Source organism: Buteo buteo, chromosome 1 (assembly GCF_964188355.1).
Source record: "Buteo buteo chromosome 1, bButBut1.hap1.1, whole genome shotgun sequence".
Lineage (NCBI taxonomy): Eukaryota > Metazoa > Chordata > Aves > Accipitriformes > Accipitridae > Buteo > Buteo buteo.
Window position 1 is genome coordinate 70371720 of NC_134171.1, and position 26800 is coordinate 70398519.

At 37.4% G+C, this 26800-nt stretch overlaps 1 protein-coding gene across 3 annotated transcripts in view; it reads right to left on the bottom strand.

The window, feature by feature from the left end:
- The window catches only part of HHIP (hedgehog interacting protein), an 81337-nt gene that overhangs the window by 12112 nt on the left and 42425 nt on the right, over positions 1-26800 (bottom strand). For all 3 annotated transcript variants that reach the window (XM_075035573.1, XM_075035556.1, XM_075035563.1), the window contains exons 5-11: positions 15771-15922; positions 15158-15331; positions 13609-13752; positions 12591-12712; positions 10407-10530; positions 9580-9710; positions 8886-8967 (exon numbers count right to left, since the gene is read on the bottom strand). In XM_075035573.1, the coding sequence (XP_074891674.1) occupies positions 8886-8967; positions 9580-9710; positions 10407-10530; positions 12591-12712; positions 13609-13752; positions 15158-15331; positions 15771-15922 (929 nt within the window). The remainder of the gene's footprint in view (positions 1-8885; positions 8968-9579; positions 9711-10406; positions 10531-12590; positions 12713-13608; positions 13753-15157; positions 15332-15770; positions 15923-26800) is intronic.

Consider the following 26800-nt stretch of genomic DNA (forward strand, 5'->3'; position numbering starts at 1 on the left):
ACTTAAGTGTTATAACTTACGCGTGCCCTAGTTGTTGATAAGACTTCCAATGCTTTTTTAGATGTTGTTTTTTGTTGTTTTTTTTTAATTTAGCCATATGTCATCATACTGACCACTTATTTTATGTGCTGTCTGAGTTCAGCAGCTAGAGACTGATAGATCATCACAAGGCTACAGGTTGCCAGTAGAGGCACAATGTTTTGTCTCTGCTGTGGGTTTGAATGCACAGGAGTATGTTTAGAAAAGAATGGCAGGGTCTCCCAAGAGACCTAAACAAGTAATTGAATGGGAGCATCATGGCAAATTAAGTTAGTGACAAATACAAAATTACTCATTCAAAAGGAAATAATTTCAACTACTGCCATACATTCCTAAGCTTGAAATTTGCAGGACAAAGATTCTAATAATTTTGTGGAGAGCTCAGAGAAACCTTGGCTAGGTGTCCAGCTAGAATCCAAACAAACCAAAACAAAACTGTATGAGATAGAATAGAATAGTGTAGGGTTCGGCGTTCGGAAGATCTCGATGTCACGGAAAGTTAGAGGGTTAGTCACAGCCTTGTGATGTACCTGTAATCCCACCTCCCCTTGTTAGTATAAAAGGAATTAACTGCGCAATGAAAGGGGGAAGTTGGCGCTCACACTGTGTGTGTTATCTGTCTCTTTCCCTGGTCTGGGGTTGATCAGTGATCTAAGCGTGGCACCTTGATATGTAGCGAACGCTACAGAATAGAAGATAATATTGTTCATTATACTGACATCAGTATTGCACCCCCAATTATACGCAAATAGCTGGAATAGCAATTTGTGCACTGATCACCCTGTCAAATATTAAAATCCTAGACTGGTGCTCCTGTGTGGAGCCAAGGATACAATTTGTGGTCTGAGAAAGAAGGTCTGTGATGGGGGTGTGGAAAACGGTGACAGAAAAAAAAGAAGGAAAAATGGGCATTCTTCTTTATCTCCCATTTCAATATCAGAAGAAAAAACAAGGGAAAAAATTAAGCTAAAGAAAATAACATTAACTAGTTGAACTTAGGGCTTCTAAGATATCAATGAAGCCCATGTTCTAGTAGGATTTTAAAAAGATATTTCTATGCACAATGGGGCCATTCAAAGTAATATTAGATAGGGTAAAAATAATGTTTAAGAAAAATAAGCACTCATACCTAATGTCATAGAAGTCCCTCACTAGCTGACTGGGCTTACATTCCCCCCCCCCCCTCCCCATTTTGGCATGCAGCTTGTTAATGGTATGTTACAGGGTTTCTTGCATTTTTCTTTGAAACAGAGTAATAGAGTATAGACTCGCTGGTTTGTTTCACCATAGCACTTTCTCTGCTCAGTCTTAAATGCTGCCGTGATTACTTAAACATCCATACAGAAGAATTGGTTCCCCAAAGATGTTAAGGACAGAAAGAATGTGTAGATGCATCTTTAGTGTAGCCCCAAGTTCTGATTTCAAAAGCATTTCTGAGAGTCAGACTTAAGGTCCTGTATTATTTAAGGGCTTTGAAATGTGTTTTGACACCTTTCGTGCAGCACATTTGAAACCCTTTCAGGTTTTGTGTTTTTATATTTCCATGGCTGTCTTTTAAATATAATGCATTATTTTTTTGACCTGTAAGGAATTCCAGTTCTGTAGTAATGAGTGTATTACATATGATCTGGTTAAGAAAGTTCCTACACTTAAAAATTATATGCAAGATTCACAGGCAATGCTGTTTTGGAAACAGTTCTACAAAATGATATGATTTTCAGTGGACACTTTTTCAGATTTAAAGTAAAAAGATCTGTCTTCTAATTCTTACCTCTGGAAAAAAAAAAATCTAAATTTGAGGTGATTTCTTTATAGCCAGCTGCATAGGAGACAACATTCTTTCTTCATCTGTCTCTGTTAAAGTCCATTTCTTTCAAGTTACTTTAAATGGCAGTCTTCTCTTTTTCTTGCTCAAACACAAATACAGGAAGCATAACCTCAGGCTCCTGGAGCATCTCTTGGAAAAGAGCTCCAGTGGCATATCTTTAGCAAAGAATGACCTCATAAGTCACAGAGATATTTTATTTGTGAAGATAATGATTTATTTTATTAATAGATTTAAAGTCTTTATCTACGATAGTGCTGGAATATATGGTTCTTTTTTTATTTGTATTTAATTAGGGAGGCAGAAATCATACTTTTTTGTATCCAGCCAAGCATGACTGGTCAATTTTATGATTTAAAGTTTTCTAGTGCTCTTGGTACTTGTGAATATAACCTTGCCTTTTATTCTACCATCAATCAATAACTTGCACTCATCAGCTTTGGATAGTATTTATTAATGGTGGGGTGGAGTAGAAACAAAGATGGAAAAAATTCTGGTTGGCAGAGTGCCTTAGGAGAAGAGGAATACAAATGCAGCTGCAGCAGAAGCCTTCCTGTGTGTGAGAAGAATCACTGGTTTTCCTTAGTTGTACTATGGGAAAAACCATGCTTCTTTCTCAGGATTTGAATGCCGTTATGGTACCAACACGTATTGAGAGAAAGTCTCTGCCCCACAATACCTACAGTTTGCATTCTTAAGGCTTTAAAGGGGTGGAAATTTTCAGGCTCAGCAGAAGTCGAACTGAATCTCACAAAGATAACACAAGTCTTGAAACTGACTGTTGGGACTTGATCTTTCCAGCACTTGGAGAAGGCTACGATTTTGTTTATAGAACTAGTGCTTCACTTGTGTCTCTTGACATGGAAAATGGAGGGGAATAGATGGAGCCACACTGTGGGCTGGAGAGAATTTTTTTCCTTGTCTCCCTCAATCTATAAAACTCTGAAGGGTACAGCGTGATTACTCTTACAGTAAGCACTATTTGGTCCACAGAAAGTCAGCCAAAAATGTAGCTGATAATGACTATTTATATGGTCTGTACAATTCTAGTTATCTTAAAGAGCTGTTCATATATACAGTACAGTACAGTATATCTTGCTTGTTAAAACATGCTTTCATGAAACTGTATAACAACTCTAAATGTATGGAACATGGAGGAAAAGTTGTACTGGGGGCTGGGGCCCTCGCTGGGTCCCTTTGCTGACATGTGCAGTGCGCTGAGAATTCTTGACTGTACGATGTGTAAAATAATCTTTGCTGCATTACTGTAGCTAGTGTAAGAAAGTAGCCTCTACTGTTCATTTAGAGGCATATAAAAGTCTAACATGCTTTAATAGATTAAAACTCATCCTGGAACTGCTTAGGATTTCATGCTTTCTTTAGTGCATCTCTTCACAGTTCCACTAAACGCACAGAGTGATTTAGCTGCTAGATGCGCTAGCCTGTAACTCAGACATACATAAATCAATGCAAATGGAGGGTCAAATTCAGCAGTAATACAATGGTACTGAACAGAAAACAATTCCTCCATCGTGCCTTTGACACAATATAAAAAATTGCTACTTTCCCACTAAAGTGAGAAAAAACCCAGACAAAATTCCTGGATGTTCAAATTTGAACAAGAGACACGGCCATAGAAATCCTGATTGTGGTAAAAAATGTATGGAAAGAATGTTATGCTTCAATTAACTGCACACAAGATATTACGTATTAGAATGATGCTTAAGTATATCATCAAAATTTGTGCATTAGTTGTTTGGTTTTTTCCTTTATAAGGGAAAATGTCAAGAAAAAATAATTTTGTTTCACTACTTGTCATAGACTAAATTTACTACTTGTCATAGAATAAATATAGCATCTCTTCAGGTACAGCTTCTAAAATTAAAAATTATACCTTTAGTCCTGGGAGAGATGCCAAAAGCTCATTACTTGTCTCCAGATTTACTACATGGGAATAATGTGGAAAAAACTCACGGCTTTTAAGATTTAAACTCAGCAGCATATCAAATTTATTCTTATATGGTATACTTGTTCATGACCTCTAGTCTTAAGAAATTCTGTCATGTTTGAAAACTAGTCCCTAGTGAAGCCTGTATCAATGTTAATAGCTAAGAGGTCAATGCAACTGCTAAACAGTTTGTATTACTGTCAGGGTGGTCATGAAAACAACACCTGCTGCATGAGCACTTGGCAGCTGGGTCAACAGGCACTGTGGGAATTTATCAATTTAGGGGGCCACTTGCATAACACTTTGACTGATGAATTGGGAAAGACTGGCTTACTGGGCTAAAGCTGCTCTATTATGTATGACTTTCTTTAGGATGGCAGAGGCTTCCTGCAGGCTCCAGAAAATAAGTGAAAGATAAACTGAGCTGTTTTTTCCTTATAAAGCGATAAAAAGTGAGAACTCCTTAATAGCCAATGCTAGAAAGACTAAAAAAAAAGGGAAAAAAAATCCCAAACCAAAACAAAAACTTTTACAGTCAGTGAGCTGTGATGTGATTGAAAAAAATCCTTAGGTTTTTCCATCGTGGTTACAAAGGAGTTTTTGTGAAGTACTTCTGTAAAGTGAAACTCTCTAGACTGGTATTCGCAAAAAGCTCTAATTTCTCTTTAGTGTCTCTTATGGGAATAGTAACTGCATGTGGGTAGGTAAATGAGATAAGAATTTTGCATGCTCCGGCTAAACTAAACATAATTAGACATTAATTCTGGCTTTCCATTCCCTCAAATGACTTAAGGGATAGTAACTTTCTGAACAGAAAGAAATCATATGGCCCACCTGGGTTGGTGAGAGCATTCACCAACAAAACTGGCTCATTCTACAGAGAGTTTCCCCTAGTAGCTTCAGATTATATCTATAACCCATCAGAACTGAGTATCTTGATGCAGGTTAGTCTAATACCATATGTTTCCGAGTTTCCATTTCCATTATAATTAAAGTGTTCAAGAGGGCTATGCTTTCATAAATGCTGTTTTTCTATCATACCATTGAACACTCTTGACTAATACTAAAAAATAAAATCTTTGTAAAGACCCTGAACAATGTCAAAATGAAGTATGACCTAGATAGTGTCCCTTAGTGTTTGAAATCAGTCTGTTTGGAAATACTCTCCTATAGCGGAAATCCCAGAAGGTGATGATGAAAAGGATGATAAGTGGAATTACATATGACGGAGGGGCATGAAAGAGGAGTGAGATACTTTGAATCAAGTTCAAGTTTCAATCCAACAGAAACCAGCTATTCTGGCTGTTGATACGAAACATATTGAAATCCGGATCTATAAAGTGTTATAAGGAGAGGAAGAGGAATTCTTCTTACGTGTGCAAGGACACTTACTGAAGCTCTGCCCTCTTTCGTAAAAATCACCTGCTGGCTCCAGTGAGCCATCCCGGTCAAAAGAATTATTCATCCCCTTTGGAATCACTGTATGGACAGTGGCAAGCCCTTAAAACTTCACAGGGGATACAGCATGGTGTGACTGTCCTATAAACTTTTCTGAGTTTAGCCTCATCTTTTAAATGGAAATCTTTTGCATTGTCCATCAGTTTGTGTATTCTTCTCCGAATCTTTTTCATTTTATCCTTGACTTGCTTAGAGAGCAAAGTGATCAAAATTTAAGTATTCTAAAAGAAGACTTACAAAGCCACATTATGGCTGTTCTGCCACCTTCCAAAGTTTATTTTCTTACTTCTTGGTCTGTCCCTGTTTATGGTTTTCAAAGAACAGCTGGTAATAATGTTTAAATTACAGCTGATATGAACCTATCAACAGATCTTTCTTATTTCAATATGCGTTTTTAACACTGTCCACAGCTGATTTTCTCCTCTCATTGTGCTAGAAAATGATTACTTTTTTATTTTCTAATAGGCTTGTCTCCTATTTTCTCTGTTATTGACTAACCAGAATATTTGGACCTATACACATTTTCTATATCACTGTTTACCTAGTTATTTTTCCTATGCATTCATCAACATTTTCGTGATTGATATTAGTATGTATTTGAGGAAACAAAAAGCAAGACAGAAAAATTATAAAACAGAAAGTCAAAAAATAGAGAATAAAAAGGGTTTCTTTTTTGGTCAAAAAGACAATTTATAAAATGCTAGTATTTGCACTGATCTTCAGGATGTCTGACTAACCGTACCTTTTAGTTGAGAAGTACGTAAGTCTTTCTCCCTATATTTTCTCATTAGTTCCTACCCCTGGAAAGTAGTTTACTTTGACAACATTTTTTTTATAATCATCAAAGAATGGATATATTTTTCAAAGACAAATTTTTAACTTAAGAAATTTTTCTTTTATCTGCTAGTTTAACTAATTTACCTAATGCTGGTTTTATGTGTTTGTAATTCTTAGGGTTTCCCACATCTCCTCCAATCTCAAAGCTAAATATGCTATTACCTATACTTTTCACTCTACTCGATTTTGGTAATAGGTAGTATATGCGTATTTTGCAGCACTTCACATACTTGGATTTTACATTCATTTTTAACTTTTCTGTTTCTGATTTATCACTTTGTTGTCTAAGAGCTCCCAAGTACCAATGTGTCATTATAACAACCTTGCTACAAAAAGAAGGATTATTTAATTCTGTGCATTTGATGGGAGGCTTTTTAGTTATTGACATTAAGTATCTGGAGGAAATGAACAAAAGTTTCCTGTGGTACCTTGAATTCAATGTTTCAAACTGATGGAGGGATTGAGAACCTCTGTGTTGATCATATTTATCAATTTGTCATATATCATCTCAGTTTAACACCTCATTTTTATTACATGAGAAGGATTGTTTTAGGATAGGACTTTCCCATTGCTGAGCATTGAAGATAAATGCAAAGGGTTCTCTGGATTACCCTCACCCTCTGATCTTCTAATGTTTTAACCTGCCCTCTTGTTTTGAAATTTTTTCTACTGCTAGCTATATCCAAGTAGTAGGTTTCTTTCTTAAGCTATATTTGAGACAAGGAAATCAGGGTCACGGTTATGTTTGAGAACAATTTTGATTATGCAGTAGTTTTCTACAAAGATCAAAAGAAATCAAATCCTGCATCTTCATGTAACATTTATTATTTAGAATAAAAGAACAATTTCATAAGCTTGCAGCAGCTTACGAATGACCACTAGCTGAAGAAGATTGTGTTTTGCATGAAGTTATTAATTTCCAGCAAGGGGCTACCACAGGGAATGATAATTTTGTTCTTTTACACTGCTCCATGCATGGAAGGCTCTCTCTGCAATTTGATGAGTCTGCCAGGGGCCACCTCTTGCAGGGTTTTGTTAGTAAATAATGAATCTCTAAGATGTGACAAATCAATACTTTGATGACCTTATTTATACATGATGCTCATAGCCCACCTGTAGCATCTTTATTTTGTGTCCTGGAAAGTTTACTGTGCTAGGGTTTACACCTGTATTTGATACATTTGTATGGCACATACCACGGGGAAGACACTAAAAGGAGCAACAAAATATTAGCATGCAAAAAAATGCATGTGAATAATAATTAATATGAATAACAATTACATGAACATTTGCCAAAGCTATGGAATTTTTATGTTTTTTACAAGTGTAATGTGAAATTAACATAAAATCATAAATAGAGCTGCAATGCTCTTTTGTGGAAGTAACTCATTATCTTTCACTTAAAAGCTTGCAATGGTGTGAGATTGAAAAAAAACAAAACTCAGAACTTTGCCTGAATGAAAATTATCCCATGTTTCTAAAAAGTGTTACCAAAAACTATATCCCTTTGCCACAGTCTGTTTAATTTCAACTGTGTGCCAATTTACAAAAGTATTTTATAGTTTTCTGGTTACTTTCACCAGTAACCAAACACAGTCTTGACCCTTTTCCATACATGAAAACAGCCAACCGTGAGTGCAGCAATGGGAGGTCTGGCCTTTCAGGTATGTCAGCTGAAGACCACCCTACTGGAAGAGGTAACAAGAACAAAAAGCCGAGGTCAAACAAGGCAGCCCCATGTAATTAGATACTAATAGTGGATTTAGGGTGTAAAATTCACTTAAAACCATACACCAACAGACTAAACAATCCCAGTAAGAATGGCAAGTTTTGTTCTAAAAAAATGTTTTTAATACCAGAAAGCATAAATAAAACATACATAACCTTGACTGACAGACTCTACTAACCTGCAGTAACATCTGCTTCAAAATTATTTGCTACAGGTTTGGGATAGTATAATTATAAAGCACTGAAACTCTACTGTAACTTATAGTACAGCATGCATCCCATTTCATAAATTTATTATTGAATTCACTTTTCCCAATAACCATTTTTAGAATTTAAATTCTGACAAGTAAATAAATTCCTCTCTTAAACAGTCAACAGCAAAACCAAAACTCTGTCTGATGCTAATGGGGAAGCATGCTGAAGCAGACGCTGAACAAATGGGTAGTTGCTTTTGCAGGGTATGATGGGGTCAAAGTAATTAATACAACAATCTTCATTTCTGTTGGCCGTTTCATTTTGTGTTAATTTCTGATGCTTTTGCAGGATGGATGTGGTAGCTTTACATGCCACAGACTTGGTTGATAGAGCAGCAAGATCCATCAGGAAGAAAATGGTATTTCTCCGGCTAAAGTGAGTATCTACTAGTCATCTGCTGTTATTGCTCTTAAGGCATCTTTTACCTGTACTGGTCCATATGGTTCCACATTAAATATGTCTACACTTCTATGGAAACATGCAAAGAATGTGAATCTAGGTGGGAAAGTGGGCAGCATTTAGCATAATGTCAAAGAATAAAAATTTCCAGAAGTTAGCATTGGTTACACCCCTGTTGTTCTGACATTCGCTTTCTATGAGACAGTGATTACTCTTAGTGAATCTATTCTGCTTGCTGCTGATGGTACATTTGCTTTTAAGAAGCCCCCTGCATTGAGAATTTCCCTTCTTACTGAATGTCAGTACTGCATAATTCAGCTACATGGAGAGAACTAAATTTATCTTTTGGGTTTTAACCTGGAAAGACTGATCTCTAGTGAGAAATGCGATGCTCACCTTTTTGGGTCAATGATCTTGTAGAGTTTTCCGCTGTGAGGCTGTGTCATACTTTTACTGCTTGATAATATGTAAATCTCACCTGTTAAAGAAATCAATGCAATAAATTAGTTATCCTTTCCTAAGATGTCAAATACATGACTTTTGTGATCTAGTTGTATTTGCAAGATGAGATTAAAAAAACTTCGGAAGAAACACTCATCACTGAAATATACAACAGAATCATTGCTATTTGAAAATTTAAATAAGCACTTTCCACAAATTGATGCTAAAATGTGAAAGATATTTTATCATGAATGTTTTTTGTTTCATATTGTATAGAATTGGTTAAAAAAAAATAAAATTGGGAAGGAAGGGAGAAGAAGGGGCTTGGTCTGCTCATGCAATATCTTTGCCCCTGAAGACTGTAATTTTGGGAATAAAAGCAAGTATATGACCCATTGTGTCATAGTGAGTGACAGTTCACAGAACATGAGAGACAGTAAGGACCTTTGCCCCTTCCAACAACCCATTCTCTTCTCGGTTCTTCTTACAAGGTGGCTAAGGTGTAGCTGAGAGCAGCGTAGACACCTTTGGCAAAGGAAAAATAGCTTTAGATTTCTTCTTTTTAAACATGTACTATAAATTTGAATAGTTCAGCAGGCATTACCAATAAGGCTTATGATTTAATAACATTTTTATTTTTTTTATTTACCTAATTCGTCTTCACCAAATCCCAAGACAGGGCCTGAGAAGAAACCTCTACATGAACCAGTGTTGCCAAGACAGAGGGGTTTCTCTTGCCACTGTTTGGTTGCAGGACTCTGTTGCAGTGTTAAAAAATTTCTATATTCAAAAACACATAAAGCAAATTGTTATATTAAATTTTGAACACAGTTTTCACTGTCCAGATAAGTAAAGTATAAAGAACTGCTGCAAGTAGTTCCATAGATACATCTGTGCAGTTCATCATCTTATGATTTCCTGCCTTTTATTTTTCAGATGCTTGAAAAGCACAGCATTTCCCTTCCTGTCATTTAAACATTGCAAAATTGGCTTCAAGCTATACTGTTACAGCCATTTGTGAATCTGAGCTATTTGGCATGGGAAAACTATGCCCATTTATTAAAAAAAACATATTCATTTTGCTCCATCAGTGATGTTTCCATAAAACCCCAAAAGTTTTCAATGTCTTACCAGTTAGACCTGTTTGGGAAACAGTTCCATGGTTAACATTTATTCCCATCATAATGTAAATGATTCATGTAAGTGTTTATAGAACTAAAATCTTAAGAGTGCCGTAATGTGAATGTCTTTGTCTGTAGTTTTTACCAAGGATCAGGTATGTTACATATGTTGCCATTCATTAGAATGCTGTGCTATTTTACTTCCAAATATAGAATTCAATCTGCATCGTCACACCACTAAATTGGCAAAGTGACACAATATACAAGACCACTGGTGTTCCTTCATAGAGGAAGCTCAATAATGAAATATACCTTACATGCATTTTTGTTTAAGAGTGAGTTAGAAAAAACCTACCCATTGCGGTCTCCAAATACATAACTTCCATAGAGTCTTTCAGACTGGCAGCCTCGATAGACAAATCCACCAACCAAGGATCCACTGCTGAACGGTTTGAATTCTAAAAGTGAAGGCTCACTTTCTAGAAAGGAACTACCGTAGCATTAGATCATATGCAGTTTCATATTTTGATTTACATTTATGAAAATGTTATAACTTCAAGAAAAGAAGTTAATTCCATTTAAATGTTCCTTAAAATTCAAGATGTGTTGCCAGGAATGAAATGCTAAAAAAATCAGAAAATTACAACAAAGGCTGTTTGTGAAACAATCGGTTAGGGATTTAGATAGGAGAGGCTATAATTGCTTTCTTCTGTGTGCACAGGTTGGGAGAATAAAACTATATAAAGATTAGGTCGGGATTTCATTGAAGTTGATGTGATTACGGCTATTAACTTTTATGTGTCAATACAGTTTGCAGAAGGGATCTCCTGAACTTCAGGAATACAATTAAACCCCCTTCACTGTAAAGTCCTTCCAGTATCTAAGAGCAGAAATTCCAGTGATTTTCAGCAGAACTTGTTTTCAAAGCCTTTCAGTGGTTTGAGAACCTCTTTCAACATCACAGTTTTAAACACAGTATGTGTGTTACATCCCATAAAACACTAGTATTGCTGGCCGTAGCTTCTTGCAGTAACTTATTTTACGCTGCTGTTGTAGTTGTAGTTCCTACACATATTTTTTTTTTCTTTTTTTTTTTAACAAAATTGCAGAGTTTAGTCATATCAAATAAAGTCTTCAAGGAAGTTTTAGTGTAAATGTTCCTATTCATGCGATTAAATACTGCTTAGGGTAAAGGTAGGCTCAACTTGACATGCTAACTGAATAATTTTAAATTAAAGCCACAGCCAATAGACCTTTTTGTTTTATAGGAACTTGTATGTTTTAGTCAGACGGCTATCTGCAAGCCTTTGATAAATGAATTTCCCAGATTATTCTGCAAGAGTAAGAGCTCAAATTTTACGTGGGAGAAAAGGATGATGAGCTCTTTTTTATTGAAGCAATTGACCCAGAGCCTACTATTAATATTGGCAAGCTGTTCTGGATAGACACAATATTGCTTAGTTTACTCTGCAATAAAGATGCAGTCAAAATTCCATTGGAGCAGTGGTTTACCAAATATTATTCTTTGGTTTGGCTTTTATAAAATGAACACAGAAAATACATGCAATAACTGAAGTAGAACAATTGCATTACACTATTGTGTACTATTGTATTAGCCAGCCCAGCTGCTTTGCTTTTAAGTAAAGTACAAATGGGTGAACCAGGGATGTGAATAAAACCAGAAAATGCTACGTTCCAGGAGACAGACCAGTTCTTGATGCCTTTACACACCTTTGGCATTTATCACTTTTTACTGCTATGAATTTACAAGCTGCTAAATGGTCAAGAAAGGTAGCTGATAGCTCAGAGTAACTGTCACCTGACTTGCCTGAACTAGCAAGCGATCTTAGTGAGTATCAGAGTTAAACATTAAACTAAAATCGCAACTGACAATCATACTGATCCAGAGAGAACATGAAACACTTTAAAATTTTAAAGTCCCTAATTGAGTACGTTTATCTTTTTGCAATCTAATCTAAACTAGTCGTTTATTATGAAGTAGTATCATCGTGCATTTTTCATTAAGTTTTCCATTTTTAGTAACATTTAAACAGAGCTCTGTCATTTCCCTGTTTGGTTTTGGTCTGTTGTTGTCTATCTCACTTTTTCCATTATAGAAGGCACATTACATGAGGTTTCCATTCTGTATCTTAAAGGGTTATTTGTGAATGGCTAAGAATACATTTTCATCACTTCATGATATTCCAAAATCTTTTCTTTATGAGCCATCATATGCAGAAACAGTAAGATCTTTGACAGAGTAGCAAATGGCATATTTCTTAAATCTTATTTACATGATATTCTAGAGCAACAAGAAGAAACTTGAGTCATTTAAATTTTGTTTTGTCTTGCATCTATTACCTGCTTGTACCATACTTTTCCTAAGTTCTAGTTTTTGTAGGTTACCTATCCTGTCTAAGCTGTAAGTTACCTATCATGGCTATACAGTCCTTTATCTATTTTCTTCTGCTTTCTGTTTATTATTCCATGGGCATAGAAACCGACTGTTTCCAGTAGCTTTACCCTGGATGGAACTTACCATAGTCTTTACCCTTTATTATTTGTAAGATTCTTGCTGAAGATCTGTTCTTGGCATTCGAATCTGAGCAAAGTATAGTTAAATTGATGTTTACATCTGTTGGGTGGCGGTCCACAGCACATCTGTAAAACAAAAAATATAAGAAAAACCATGAGATAGATAAGTTCATAATGTATGATTCTCTATCAACAGTATGAAGCATCACATTTTGAAGGATTATTGTTTCTTTGTGGTGCCTACTCATTTGAGGCACCTATTTCATGCTAAGCCAAAATATCTGAGAAGTGCATCAGATTTGAATACAAGAGATAATACACCTTTCCCATCCCTGCACCACATTTTATATAATGTGAGGTAAACCTATCTTTTCCTAGTGATAAAATGTACTCTGCTCAATAGCACCTGAAATGAATAGTGCTTTAACCAAGCTAAATGAGCTGACTTATATGGTATAGGAATTTTGGACTGTTCAAAAGTCCAAGAATCAACTCCTTATCTGAACAACTTGACTTTCTGAATTTTTTCAAACCATGACTTTAAATGTCACTTCAGTACTACCACCCACCTAATTTGCTGAATTATGTGTTGTTTAGTTAAAGCTTTGTTCTCCTCCTTGTTATTGTTTAGATATCACCAGATGTTCTTATTTGTTTTCCACGTGCTTTTTTTCTCAGTCGAGATTCCCATCTCAGCTGTACTTTACCAACTCTCTGCCTTAAGTTCTCTTCTTTCATAAAGGTAATAATTTTATTATTCATTAAAAACAAAAATCCTCTACTTTGTTTCTGTCATTTCTTTCTTGACTTGTAATAGTTGTGCATGCTCTTCTCCTTTCCCCTTGCCAATGTACATTTGTTTCTAACTGTGACATATGAGTGGAGGTGGAGGAGTAGAAGTTTTAAAAAGTTCACGAGTGCCTTTATTATTAAAATTTTGTTACCCGACTGTATAAGAGATTTCTGGTTGAAAACAGTATCTTCTCCAGAGTTTAACTTCAGTTTAATTTAAACTTACTTACCGGCCTGGATTGTGGAGTCCATGTGCAAAAATCTCGGGAGGTTGGTTTGTGCTGTTAAAATGTGGGTTGCTCCGTGGTATGGAATAAGGGACATTGCACAGGTCAGTATTTACGTCGAGGCGCAATACAGAACCTGTAAAATCACTGAAAAAGTTGGAGGATAAAATAATTGTTTTTTAAAAGTATTTTACTGGTAGATTTAGTCCATATAATACTATTGTGAACCAGCAAAATAAATCACTCACTTTACTGAATAATCACATATAGATTGGTTTTATGGTACATGCAAGTCCAAAGAACAGTAGCAGAACCTGTCAAAGATTCAGTTGGCCAGTATGTTGCCTTGTTATGTGCATACTACAATGCCTCTGACCATGCTGTTGGGAAGCAACTTGATAATAAGAGCAACTTTCCATACATCAATATTGTTTTATGGCTTCAAACATAAGGCTATTAACTCTTTTATACTGCATCTCTTCTAGAGTAACTATGGATATAATCACTATGTAGTTATATAATGCTTTTTGCTAACACTTTGAATCCTACTCTTGAATTCAATGATTTCTAGTCACAGTACAATCCAAAGATTAACTATACTTTAATTTAAAAAAAAACCAACAACTAAGTAATTGTATTGGTTGAATGGAGATGTTGGTATTTTTTTGTAAAGAATCAGAACTTTTCTTGTTACATGAAACAGGACAGAGTGAAATGTTTTGCCTTACATTCATGATTGTGATGGAGGAAGGGAGAAGGACAAGAATGTAGAAGGAGTAGAAGAGCATCAAAACTCTTTTTGCAAACATGAGAAGATGTGATATTTAAATGGATTCCTTTCTGTCTTTCTTCATCATGAATCTGTTTCAGTCTCTCATGTTTTACACAAATTTAAAATTAAGTATTATTGCTCTCTGATCTTGGTTTTAAGTATATCCTTACTGCAAAAGGCAGGAGCACCTGCTATTCTGCTGAGCCAAAGAGGCCTTTGAGCATAGCAATTCCTTTTAGGTCTGTAAAGGCTCAGTATCACACTTTATCTAAATTAAGGCAAATGTTGCAACTCTAACAGAGCATAAGGAATCAGAGGGAAAAAGCAGGTTGAGAAAATTGTATAGGTAGAACCAAAGCAGGATTGCTTCATATGTTCTCTAGACATTTTCCTAAGTGATAGTGTTGTTATTGACTCTGGTAAGTGTTTGTAGACACTTTTTTAGAATGTTTGCTCAATAAAGTTGTCCTGTTCGTAGAATAATAGTTTGGAAAAAGAAGTCTAACCTGTGCTTATATACAATTGCATCTGCTGGTGAAGGCTCCAATATTTAAATGGTTTGATAGCACACAACTACAAGAACATGTATTTAAGCAGTATGACTGTTCTGAAAATCAGCAGTTTGCTAAACGCAGGCACTGAAAATAGTAGGATTATGTAGTAAAGGAAGAGGGAGTAAGATTTGTCCTGACAACTGCTGATCACTTTTGATTCTGACCTCAAATACTTTATAAAAACAGAAGAAAAGAATAGAATTCTATCCATTGGCAGTTTCTGTACCTTAAACCATCCATCTCCTCCATATCATCTAGAGTGATCATGCCATCTCCAAGAAAAATGTATAGGAAACCATCTGGGCCAAACAGAAGCTGTCCTCCTAGGTGTTTTCGATGCAGTTCTGCTACTTCTAAAAACACTCTTGCTGTTCTCATATCAACTTGGTGTGGATTTTTCCTGCAATATAAAGATATGAACACAGTTTTCACAATTCACTATCTTTCGTCTTTCTAAAAATAAACTTGAGTCATTCAAATTATACTTTAAGATATGGATGCTGTAACTTGGTGGAAAAATGTCAAACAATTATTTCTGAGAAATTTCTACTTTCCAGCATTCACAAAAAAATATTTTGCTGCCTATACACAATAGGAAATAACTATAATTAAAAAATGACAGAATAACTAAAAAAAGTCTTAAAGAGAATAAACCAGTGTACTTACTGGTGTTCCAAAACTACTGTTTGAAATAAAATCAGCAATAATTTTTCTGCAAGTGCCCAAGTATACACATTGTAAACCTGATAGTTTATTTTAGAAATGGGAAATACTAAATACTAAAATGAAAAGGTTGCTGAGAAATAAAGAATTTGTGAATTTTAGACTTCTACTGATACCTGGATACTGTGTATTCTACGACCCTAAGGATGTGGTCATGAGGTCCAATAGCCCACCGTTCTTGGTTGGTGGTATAAGACACATACAGCTTTCCATTTTTCTTGTAATTGGGATGGAATGCAAGGCTTAACAGTCCTCTTTCATCTCCTCCCTGCAGTCAAATGAAAAACACAAAGAATTGTGAAGTTAATTATGTTCTTTATTGTGTTTCAGCTGGAACCCCCAAAAAAAAGTTTCTTTCTTGTGGATAATCTTTGCCCAAACTCTTTTATTTCTTTCCTGACTACTGCACAAAAAGGATTATAAAACATTTCACTTTGGGGAAGTCTTTAGGAGTTAGAACAAGACAATTGTCTTATGTAGTTATCTATGCACAAGTCTCTTATGCCACTTTTGTGGAGTGATTTGTGTATGTAATCTTTGGGAAGCCATGAAGACAAGTCTAAGTGCTGTGAAGAATTCTTTGCTGGGTTACTAGGTTGCTTGTAATTCGTAGAAGACAAATAAAAAGGTCTATAATCAGCAGTCACTTCTAATCCAAGTATCCAAAACCTAAAACACAGTGCTGGCTGCCAACTCCCACTGTCTTGGCAATATGTTTAGAAAACAGTTAAATTGCTTGTGTAATATGTAAACCTTTGTTTTACCCTGGAGGCAGCAACATCAGTTGTCACAACTATGGTGGTCTGTTCATCATAGCTAGTATACTGTAGGTAATAAGCAGCCTTGGTCTCTGTGCAGAGAAACCATAGTTTTACATGTGGTCCTTCAATGGAAAGGTTTTTGTTATTTTTTAAAATAAAAATAGAAAAATCTCTGAACAACTTTCTTTTGTTATTATGTTTGCCACAAAGATTAGTACAGTTACATGTTAAGCATCAAATTCATGTAATGTACTGTGACAATGCAAATACCCTGTGTACTTAAATAGTAGGCAATTTTCTCTTTGGCTTCTAAAAATGTATGTAATATTACTATGCCTAAAATTGTATTTGTATAAATGAAGAATGAAACTTAGATTCATTTGTTGCTCTTGAAGTAATACAGGGCATAGAAATAAAGAGAGTACCTAATTAAAAATGCAAATTCAATTCATATATGTGATTATTTCCAAGCTGATAGTTGTTCTGGAGTTTAACCCAGAGTTTGCCAGCCTTTCAAAACTAGTGACTCTGTTGTAGATTCAAGCGCTCCAGCTCTGCACCCATAAGGAGACAACGTTTTGCAACTCTAACCACACCCATGATAAGTAATTATGAAATTTTAAATTATAAGAGAGAATGAAGCTTTTAAAATGTATCTGCAATTCAGAGTAATGGATGGGCCTGTCTTCCTGTTGAAAGACGTCCCACAAAAGGCTTAATTGGGAAAGTGCACAGCTTTAATTTATTTTAATTCAACATGATTGCCATACTTCCTTTTTAATCACAACCACCAAAGAGAAACCTGAGTCAGAAATGGAGATGTAAATAGGTCAAGAGATTTCCATACAAAGAGATTTGTACAATGAAATCTGGATCCTGCTAATTTAGAGGCAGCCAAAATTTGCTAGTTTATTTGCTAGAAAAATTCAGTTTCAGGGGGTTATCAGAGAGGTTAGTTCTGAAAGTCTAGTTAGAGCTGCCAAATCAGTTGCAGTCATCATGGATGAAGGGACTGGTAATCTAGCTCTTTCTCCTTGACGAGCCAAAAATAATTCTGCAGCTGAGTCTGAACTGATTGTAGATATTATTGTATGAGTTTCTAAGAGTTTTGACCAAGTTCCTCTGATAAAGTCTGAAGCAAAGGGAGGCAAATCAGTTGCTTTGGGAACAGTAAGGCATATTTCAAAGATGCCTGATGAATGATTCTATCTGCTGTGCCCAGACAAAGACAGTCCTATTTCTTCTCCTGAGAGATGAGTTCAACTCATTTAAGGGCCCAGGAATGTCAATGAGTCACACTAGGCCTGCCCTTCAAGGTGAGTTATTGTGAGTTATTGAAAGTATTAGTAAGAAAAGATGTTTCTGTCACTAAGCTGAAGATTTTATTTAGCACTTGATGTCATGGGAGCAGTCTCAGTGTGAAAGTGAAGTTGTTGAAAGTGTAAACAGGTGAAAATTAAATTAAGAGCTTTTAATGAAGTACACATGAAGCAAGAATTTGACAAATGAATGAAACACAGGACCTGCAAGATAGTAAGTATGGCAAGCTGTATTCATAGGATCAGGCCAGTATTTCTACTAATTGCTATCTTGCGTGATTCTATTAGACTGCAATATATTACTTTCTTTGTTTGTAGAATGTATCTATTGCTCCCTGAAAAGTCACACTGCTTTCTGTTTTTCAAAGTGAGCCAGACACACTATGTTCCAAAAAGTCTATTTACTTGTGCATTTAATAAAAACTTTGGAAATATCTCTCTAAGATACTGAAATCAGTGCAGTATCAAGCCTTTAGTTGGCTTATGGTCAACTAGAAATCCAGCTGAATTTTTCCATGCTTATTCTTTCTGGTTTTGGAAAACAATTGTTCATGTGTACTTTCAGCTTTATCACTAACTGGCAAACGTGTTGTTTCTGATTAAATCACTGCCACAACTTCCATAGCTTTTGAAATGATCTCTACGGTGCCAGAAAGTATATAGTTTTCTGTAGTGTTACGTCTCGCATGTTGTGGGGTAAATTGAGAGATATCCAGCAAAATCTCTTATGAGCAGTCATTTTGGTACTGTCAAACTGAATAATTATGTACCAAATTTCAAAATTTCAGATTTTCCCTATAGAATAACCCTCACTGTTATGTTTTATTAATGCACTTTTGATGTCTACTGTGAAACCAGCATCCCAGGCTTTATAGCCTTGTCTTGTAGATACCATGAGTCAGATATCCGTAACTTTCTCTTGGCAGCTTAATAACTTATTGACATCCTTTTCTTTTTAAGTTTCCCCTTAAATGAAACCAGCACCAACAAACTGTAGATGACATAGTAGCTTGTATGAGATTCTGCACTGCTCTATTGGATGGAATAACCATTAACGTTTGTCATTTGTATAAGGAAGGGCAAGAAGAATGAGACAAATCTTTGTATTCCATTGGGATGTCGAAGACAAAGAATGATGCTTGGCTGAAATGAGTATTAATTACCTAAACATACTGTGGACTGGGGCCAATGTGAAATCTCTATCGTAACTAAACCTGGAAGCTCACACTTCCGATGTCTGCCTATGCAGCTCTTTAGCTTGAACACTCCTACCTTCTACTCATAGTAACTGTATGTTTTGCACGAATACCACACTTATTTCGAAACTGATTTTCCTTGGGCCAGATTATAAGCTTCAGCTAAGGAGTTCTGTGAAAGGAAAAACATTACTTTAAAAACCAGTTTGGTCTAGTTTAGGACCACAAGCATGAAAATAATTTAATCAGAATTATATTATCTTAAGTCAGTACAAAGGCAAGTAAAGATTAATTGTATGCATTAAACTTAAAGTGTTTCTTTACTTTTCATTTTGAAATGGTTAGGTACCTTATGTCAGTTCTGAAAGTATATTACACCAGTAAGTGTTCTCAATTGAAGTGTGTTCTTAATATTCCTTTTTGCATTTTAAGTTCTGTTGTAATATATTTACACTTGTAAAAAACTGAAACAACTGCACAACACGATCCACTTTGTATTTTGACCAACACTAAGAAGAGTAATTGTTGCATGCAAATACTCAATTTTTATAGAATGGTGCTACTTTCACATAAGCACTCCTTAGAAGTGGGCTCTACTTTCAATCTCTGTTTCCAAATGTACTCTGGTATATCTCTGATACTATATACAGAAGTATTATTTTATTATTATTATATTTTTTCTATAATACAGAAGCATGCTGCAGTTATTTTTAAGACGTGCTGCCATTTCATTACATCAATATATGTATTATTTCCTCTAATAAATATAGAGAAATACATGGGAATGCCTTAACTGGTATTGTTAACTAGTTCATTTAAAGGACATCATATTGTAAGCATGACACTTAATTATGTAACCTTAATAGTAATTAATTTTAGTAAGCAAAGCCAGACATGACCATTTATTTCCATTACTATGTGTGGCTTAATAGTAAACAATATAGGTAGCAGGTTCTGAGTTTTCCTTTAAAATTGGTTTCACAATTCACTCTCTTATATAAAATAGTGGCATTTATACTTAACAGCTTTTTCATCTGGACAATATCACTCTCATGTTGGAAATTAGTAGCAACATTTTTAAAAGGGGTTGTGCTTAAAACATGTACATTCAACAGTCCTTTGTGACTTAAAATATTAACTCTAATGTAATGTCTTTATATCATTTGCTTACATCTATTATTATAGAACAAATGCTAGGTAACTTGTTGAGGTAGTATGATCACCCTTAATTTAATTTATTTCCTATGTAATAAATAGCATAACTAATATGTATTACCATGTGTTTGATCTTAAGGAGTTTTATTTGTAAAAAACATGGGGAAAGGGGTCATGGAACATCTAAAATCTCTTATCAGGCAGTACCATATGAACTCTTCAGAAAGGGATTTCTAATTAGGAGATCCCCAAAGAATCTCTGTTTCTGTGAACCTTTACCGGATCTTACTGTAGGGCTGAAGATCAATGTCAGGTATTTTTCTCAGTGGGAAGTGTTTGCTTAATTGACATGTTTTGGAAATTTGGCCCCAGCACCGGATAGAAACTTGACTACAGCAGAAGTAGAAGGCAGCAAAAGGTCTGCTGCAAGGGCACACCTTGCCTTTCAAAGCTGCATCAACTATTTTGAGAAACACAAGGGGGAGGTGTCTCTGACAGGTGAAAGGGGACAACAAATACAGAATGAGAAAACCAGAAACTGATTGGGCTGTAGGTATGGTATAGGAATAGAGCTCCTATAGACCTCTTGGGTGTTGAGAACTCAAATGCTTTGCTATCTGAACATCTGTGGGGCCTGAGGCCTCTGGCAAGGGAAGAATTTGTAACATAAGACATTCACCTTAGGGAAAAATAATTACACTGATGTCATGGCTCAGTATAGTATACACACTAGACCCTATCTCCAAAGCATTTCCTTTTTCCTGTTGTGCTGCAAAGCTTCATTTTTTTCCCTCATTTATAAAGGGCTTTGCAGTTATCTAAGGATTTTTTAAAAACATTTTCAAAATTTTTTACTGATTTTAACAAATGCAATATTTTAATAGTTGACTTAAAAATAGCTTTAGATACAGGAATTCTTTACAATTAAATTTATACAGGAAAAATACTTAGAGGGCCATACTCTTACTTGGAATTTAAGCACAAATCGTACTGAAGTTAAAGGTGGTTTTTGTACGGTTAGGTGCAGGGCAGGATTTGGCTGAAAATCATTGATGGCCAAAGTGTACCCATCACAAAGTTGTCTGCTCTGATGTTTGCAGTGATATTTAAATGCTCTTTTTTTTCACAGGACAACCGAACTCACAATAAATTAATGATGCCCCACTCCTTTAGTGCCCAGTGGGTCCAAAAGTCAGACCTATCAAAAGATAATAAGAAGGTGGCTCATAAGACCAGTTCTGCATGGATTTTGAATGGGGCTTCTCTGCACCTGGGGAAAAGTCAGAGTACCTATTTACAGGGATTACACACACATATTTATTATGCAGCATAGTTTTCCAGCAAAAGAACTCTGGATTGGCCATAACTCAAACAGAAATAAATAAAAATAGTTTGAGATCTAATGATAGCACTGGAACTTAAAACCTAATTCTTTTTTTCTTCTTACTTCTGTTGCAGCAAAGACAAAATTTTGACATGGCCTTGATCATTTTTTATTTTCCTTACCTTCATAGTCCTTTGAAGATACCAGTCACTAAATGCAGGACCTTTCACTTCTAGTCCTAGTCCTCTGTACTTATTTTTTTAATTCCTCAACTCCAGATTTTGCTGTTCTGCTGGGCAAGTCTTTAGTTTAATCCAAATGATTATCCTCGTCCCCTGATAATACAAGTCTTTCTTCCCGTCTTCCTAAAGAAAGTATATGAAACTTATAAATGCAGATACCAACCCAACACAAACCCACAGCTTGCCTCCTTCACACTCTTCTAGTAAGACGTGAATCCTGCTTTGACAACTCTCCCAATTATTGGTTAGAAGTGGCTAAAAGCTTTGAGACTGCCAAGAGCCAGCCAATAATTGAGAGGTTTTGGGCAGAGTGACATATGACTGTGAGTGTGCTTGCAAGGAGGTGGCCATGAGCCCATGTGAGGTCTGCATCTGGACTGAGAAACTTTATGTACTGCACTACTTTAGGAGAATTGGAATAACAGAAGACAGTGGAAATCAGTCCCGGAAGAGGGAGATTCAAATAAAGACCAGATGATTATTGCATTCAGTAAAGCTGGCTCAAGAAGGTGTGAATTACACACTTTCCTGCACCACAGAGGCCTCTTGAGCTCTAAGCAGCATTTATCCTCTGGGAACACAGGTGGTGATTCCACCTCTGTCCCCAGCTGGATTTATTTTCAAGGAAGCTTTACATTCCACCAGCAATTCAGTGAGTGGTTCACCAGCGGAGGCCACTAAGGGAAGGTAAAAAATAAGCATGCTCCTTCTTATTTCCCTGGCATGCCTCCACTTTCTGGTCTTATTTATTTATTTATTTATTTGGCATATCTGCACTCCTATACTTCTCCTCTTCAGCATTCTTCCACTAGACTGTCTTCTACTGACAGCTTTTCAGCTGCATTGGTTTGAGGTCTATTGTGTTGTAAAATTAGCCTTCTAGGAAAGCGAGAAAGATTTCTTCAAGTGAATGAGAATGCAGTAAGTGTTAAGAAATTTACTGACCATGAAAATCCTTCATTAATAGAGAGAATAGACTTGATGACCTCTATTTTTAGTCCTTCTTTCTGTTGCTTTTAAGCTTTACCCACCTTTCCATGCCACTTCTGTGATAAAGGCAAATTTTACAACTCTCTTTCAGTGGGCAGTCCAATAAAATTGCCTCAGATGATACCCCAAACAGAACAGACTACATTACATTAACATTCACAAATACATGATATGATGACAAGAGACTAATAATGCCTTTTTCATTCACCAAAACCATGACTTTACCTCTTCCAATCAAGAATGATTTTTTTTTTAACTTAGACCCCATTTTAATGCTATCTAACATTATTTTTCTGTAAACACACAAACAATACAAATTAATCTTGTTAGTGATTTACTGTTCTACCAATGTGCTAATTTGACTGTGGTCCTCTCAGACTTCTACTCTGGTTTTCTCATGTTCTCATTCCCTCACTATGTATATAAAACTTATCTTTATTTTCCAGTAAGATGTTTCATAAAATTTTTCTTTTTGGTTAAAATACAGATCTAATGGCAGAGAGTTGTCAAAAGAGTTTAACAATTATAATTCAATATATAAGTTGCTTTTATATGGCATGACATTTCAACCAATCACTCCTGCTTTTGTCATTGCTAAGGATAAAAATATGCTATGGAAAAATAAAAAGTGCAAAGATCTCCCTGGGCTGCTAAATTAAGACTTTTCATAAATGTCCACAAAAAAGTCTACAGCACTTTAAAATGAGCTGTAAGACTTTTTTTCTTGTGCTGAGAGAGAGCAAAAAAAGAGGATGTATGGTGACACATAGCAAATTTGACAGTGCTTATGTAAAACGAACCAACCTACAACAAATTCTATACTCCGATAATTGAAAACAAATTCATGCTGTTTTACCGTGACCACTTTATATGGAAATTTAGGGATATAATTCAGAACAGAATAACAGTAATTATCATACTCTCTGCATTGAATTAAAACCAGAAATGTTGATCTGTCTAATTGTAGGCATTAAAAAATAACTAGTTTCAAAAAAGAGAGATGCAAATGGAAGGATGCCCTGATGACATTACTCTGTCTTACAAACAATTCTGCCTTTCTCCTTTGGCTCTCAGTAGTGAACTGTTGTCTGTTAAAGTAGATACTTGCTTTTTCTGGTTGCAAGGGGAATGTTATATTCACATGTGCTATGTCTTTAAATATCGTGAGGCGGGGGGAGAAAGCAGCAAACCACACCCAGCTTGAAGGAAAAAAGCTACAGATTTCTACTTGGATTGGTCCCCATGTCTTCAGTGTTGCCTGTATGTTAATGGATATTAAAATTTGCTCAACAAGTGATAAAAGTAAGTTGCTAGCAGTCTACATCTTGCAAAAAAAAACCAACCCAAAACTAGAGGCGCTTCATTCAGTCCACACCGTTTGTGCTTTTCCCCAAGCATTACTGTGGTAATCATTCATGTTTGCAACATCACCTAGATTAAACTGTGGGCTTTTGCGAGCCTGGCTCTGTCAGTGTTTTAAGAGAAGAGCGAGTTCAGTGGCTTATCACAATGATATAAACTTCACTGTAAAATATAAAGGTACTCTTATTGCTGAAAGTTATTTCTTTAGCAGATTTCTAGCTTTAGTCACTAAGGCTCTGAAGGTACTTAGCAAACGTTCTAAAGTGTTTTCTGCAAGATATCTAAGCTCGGCAGCCACCACGACAGAGGCAGCCGCCCAGACAAGAGCTCCGGTGGGAAGGCGCTGCCAGCCCGGCACCGGGCCCTTGCGCCGGTGCGGGGCGGCTGCGGGGAGCAGAGGTGGGGGGGTGCGCCCAGGCAGGGGCACTCCTCTGAGGGGGCGAGGGGGTTGAGGGGCACCAGGGAGTGCGAGAGGACTGCTGGAGTCTCACCCCACCTTCCCCGAGGCGGGCAGCGCCCGCGACGCGGAGGATTCCCCACCCTCTCCCCGCCTGGCTGAAGGCAGAGACGGAAGGGGTGGGGGGCAATGGCGACGAGGTCCTCCTCGGCGGCTGCCCCACCTCCCCGCGTGCCCTGGCGTAGCGGGCACGAGGCTCCGCCAGCGGAACCGAGCGGCCGCGAGGACGGCGGTTCGTCTCGCGTGGAGGCGTCGCTGAGGTCAAGTCGGCCTTCGCCCTGCGTCAGAACTGCTTCCGCAAAGGAAAAAAGGCGGGACGCTGCCGGAGGAGACTCCCTTCCGAAGGGAGCAGAAGGCCCGACCTGCAGACCGGACCCACTTCTGAGGGAAGTCTGCTGCCCCCCTGGGGCCCGGGTTAAAGACATGACGAGGAAACCTCCGACCCCGGTACGGCCCTCAGGTTGTTGTTATCCGTTATTGGTTCTTCACGCAGGCGGCGACGACGTTGCAACAAGAAGCGCGAGGGCAATCAAGAGAGACTTCCAGGATGCTGGGTTAAGGTGTCAGGAGCACAAGCGGTGTTCTCCTCTATCCTTCCAGTTGCAGGGAATGATGAGGGAAGGAACAGGAAGAGCCAGCAGATCGATACCTGGCTCCGAGCCTGGTGTCACTGGCAGAATTTGCGTTTTTTTGATCACGGGTCAGTCTACATGACACCAGGCCAGCTGGCAGCAGACGGGGTACACCTGTCTCAAAGGGAGAAAAGGATCTTTGCACAGGGGTTAGCAGGGCTCATTGAAAGAGCTTTAAACTAGGCTGTGGGTGTTGTTTATCTGGACTTTAGTAAAGCCTTTGACACCATTTCCCGCAGCATTCCCCTGGAGAAACTGGCTGCTCGTGGCTTGGATGGGTGTATTCTTCGCTGGGTAAAAAAATTGCCTGGACGGCTGGGCCCAAAGAGTTGTGGTGAATGGAGTTAAACCCAGCTGGTGGCCGGTCACAAGTGGTGTTCCCCAGGCCTCAGTATTGGGGCCAGTTCTGTTTAATATCTTTATCAGTGATCTGAACAAGGGGATTGAAGGCACCCTCAGTAAGTTTGCAGACAACACCAAGTTGGGTAGGAGTGTTGATCTGCTTGAGGGTAGGAAGGCTCTACTGAGGGATCTGGATCGAGGGGCTGAGGCCAACTGTGTGAGGTTCAACAAGGCTAAGTGCTGGGTCCTGCACTTGGGTCCCAATAACCCCATGCAGCGCTACAGGCTTGGGGAAGAGTGGCTGGAAAGCTGCCTGGCGGAAAAGGACCTGGGGATGCTGGTTGACAGCCGGCTGAATATGAGCCAGCAGTGTGCCCAGGTGGCCAAGAAGGCCAACGGCATCCTGGCCTGTATCAGAAATAGTGTGGCCAGCAGGAGCAGGGAGGTGATTGTTCCCCTGTACTCGGCACTGGTGAGGCTGTACCTTGAACGCTGTGTTGATTTTTGGGTCCCTCACCACAAGAAAGACGTTGAGGTGCTGGAGCGTGTCCAAAGAAGGGCAGCGAAGCTGATGAAGGGTCTAGAGCACAAGTCTTATGAGGAAAGGCTGAGGGAACTGGGATTGTTTAGCCTGGAGAAAAGGAGGCTGAGGGGAGACTTCATCGCCCTCTACAACTACCTGAAAGGAGGTTGTAGCGAGGTGGGGGTCGGTCTCTTCTCCCAAGTAACAAGCAATAGGATGAGATGAAATGGCCTCAAGTTGCACCAGGGGAGGCTTAGACTGGATATTAGGAAAAATTTCTTCACTGAAAAGGTTGTCAAGCACTGGAACAGGCTGCCCAGGGAAGTGGTTGAATCACCATCTCTGGAGGTATTTAAAAGACGTGTAGATATGGCACTTAGGGACATGGTTTAGTGGTGGACTTGGCAGTGTTAGGTTAACGATTGGACTCGATGATCTTAAAGGTCTTTTCCAACCTAAATGATTCTGTGATTCTATGATTCTATTTTTCAAATTGCCTTCTTATTTTAAGAAACTGTAAAATCATATTATCTGAATGGGTTTTGGTAGGGGAGTAGAGGACAATTTGAAGGACAGAAGTTCCGGTGACATAAAAACACAGGACTGAGACAGGAAGCATAGGAAAGGTTAACTGTAATTGATGCTTATATTCTACCTATCATCTTGTCTGGGATTCTCCCCTGAAGGCAGAGCCACCATGTAGAGTGTGAGCCTTGCCTGCAGGCAATGAAAGATGGGAACGTGTCACCATTTTTCAGTTGCCAAAGAATGTGTGTGCAAATTCTAGAGATAAAGCAAATGCTATTCTGTTCCTTAATATCCAAAGAACTTTTGGACTCTGAA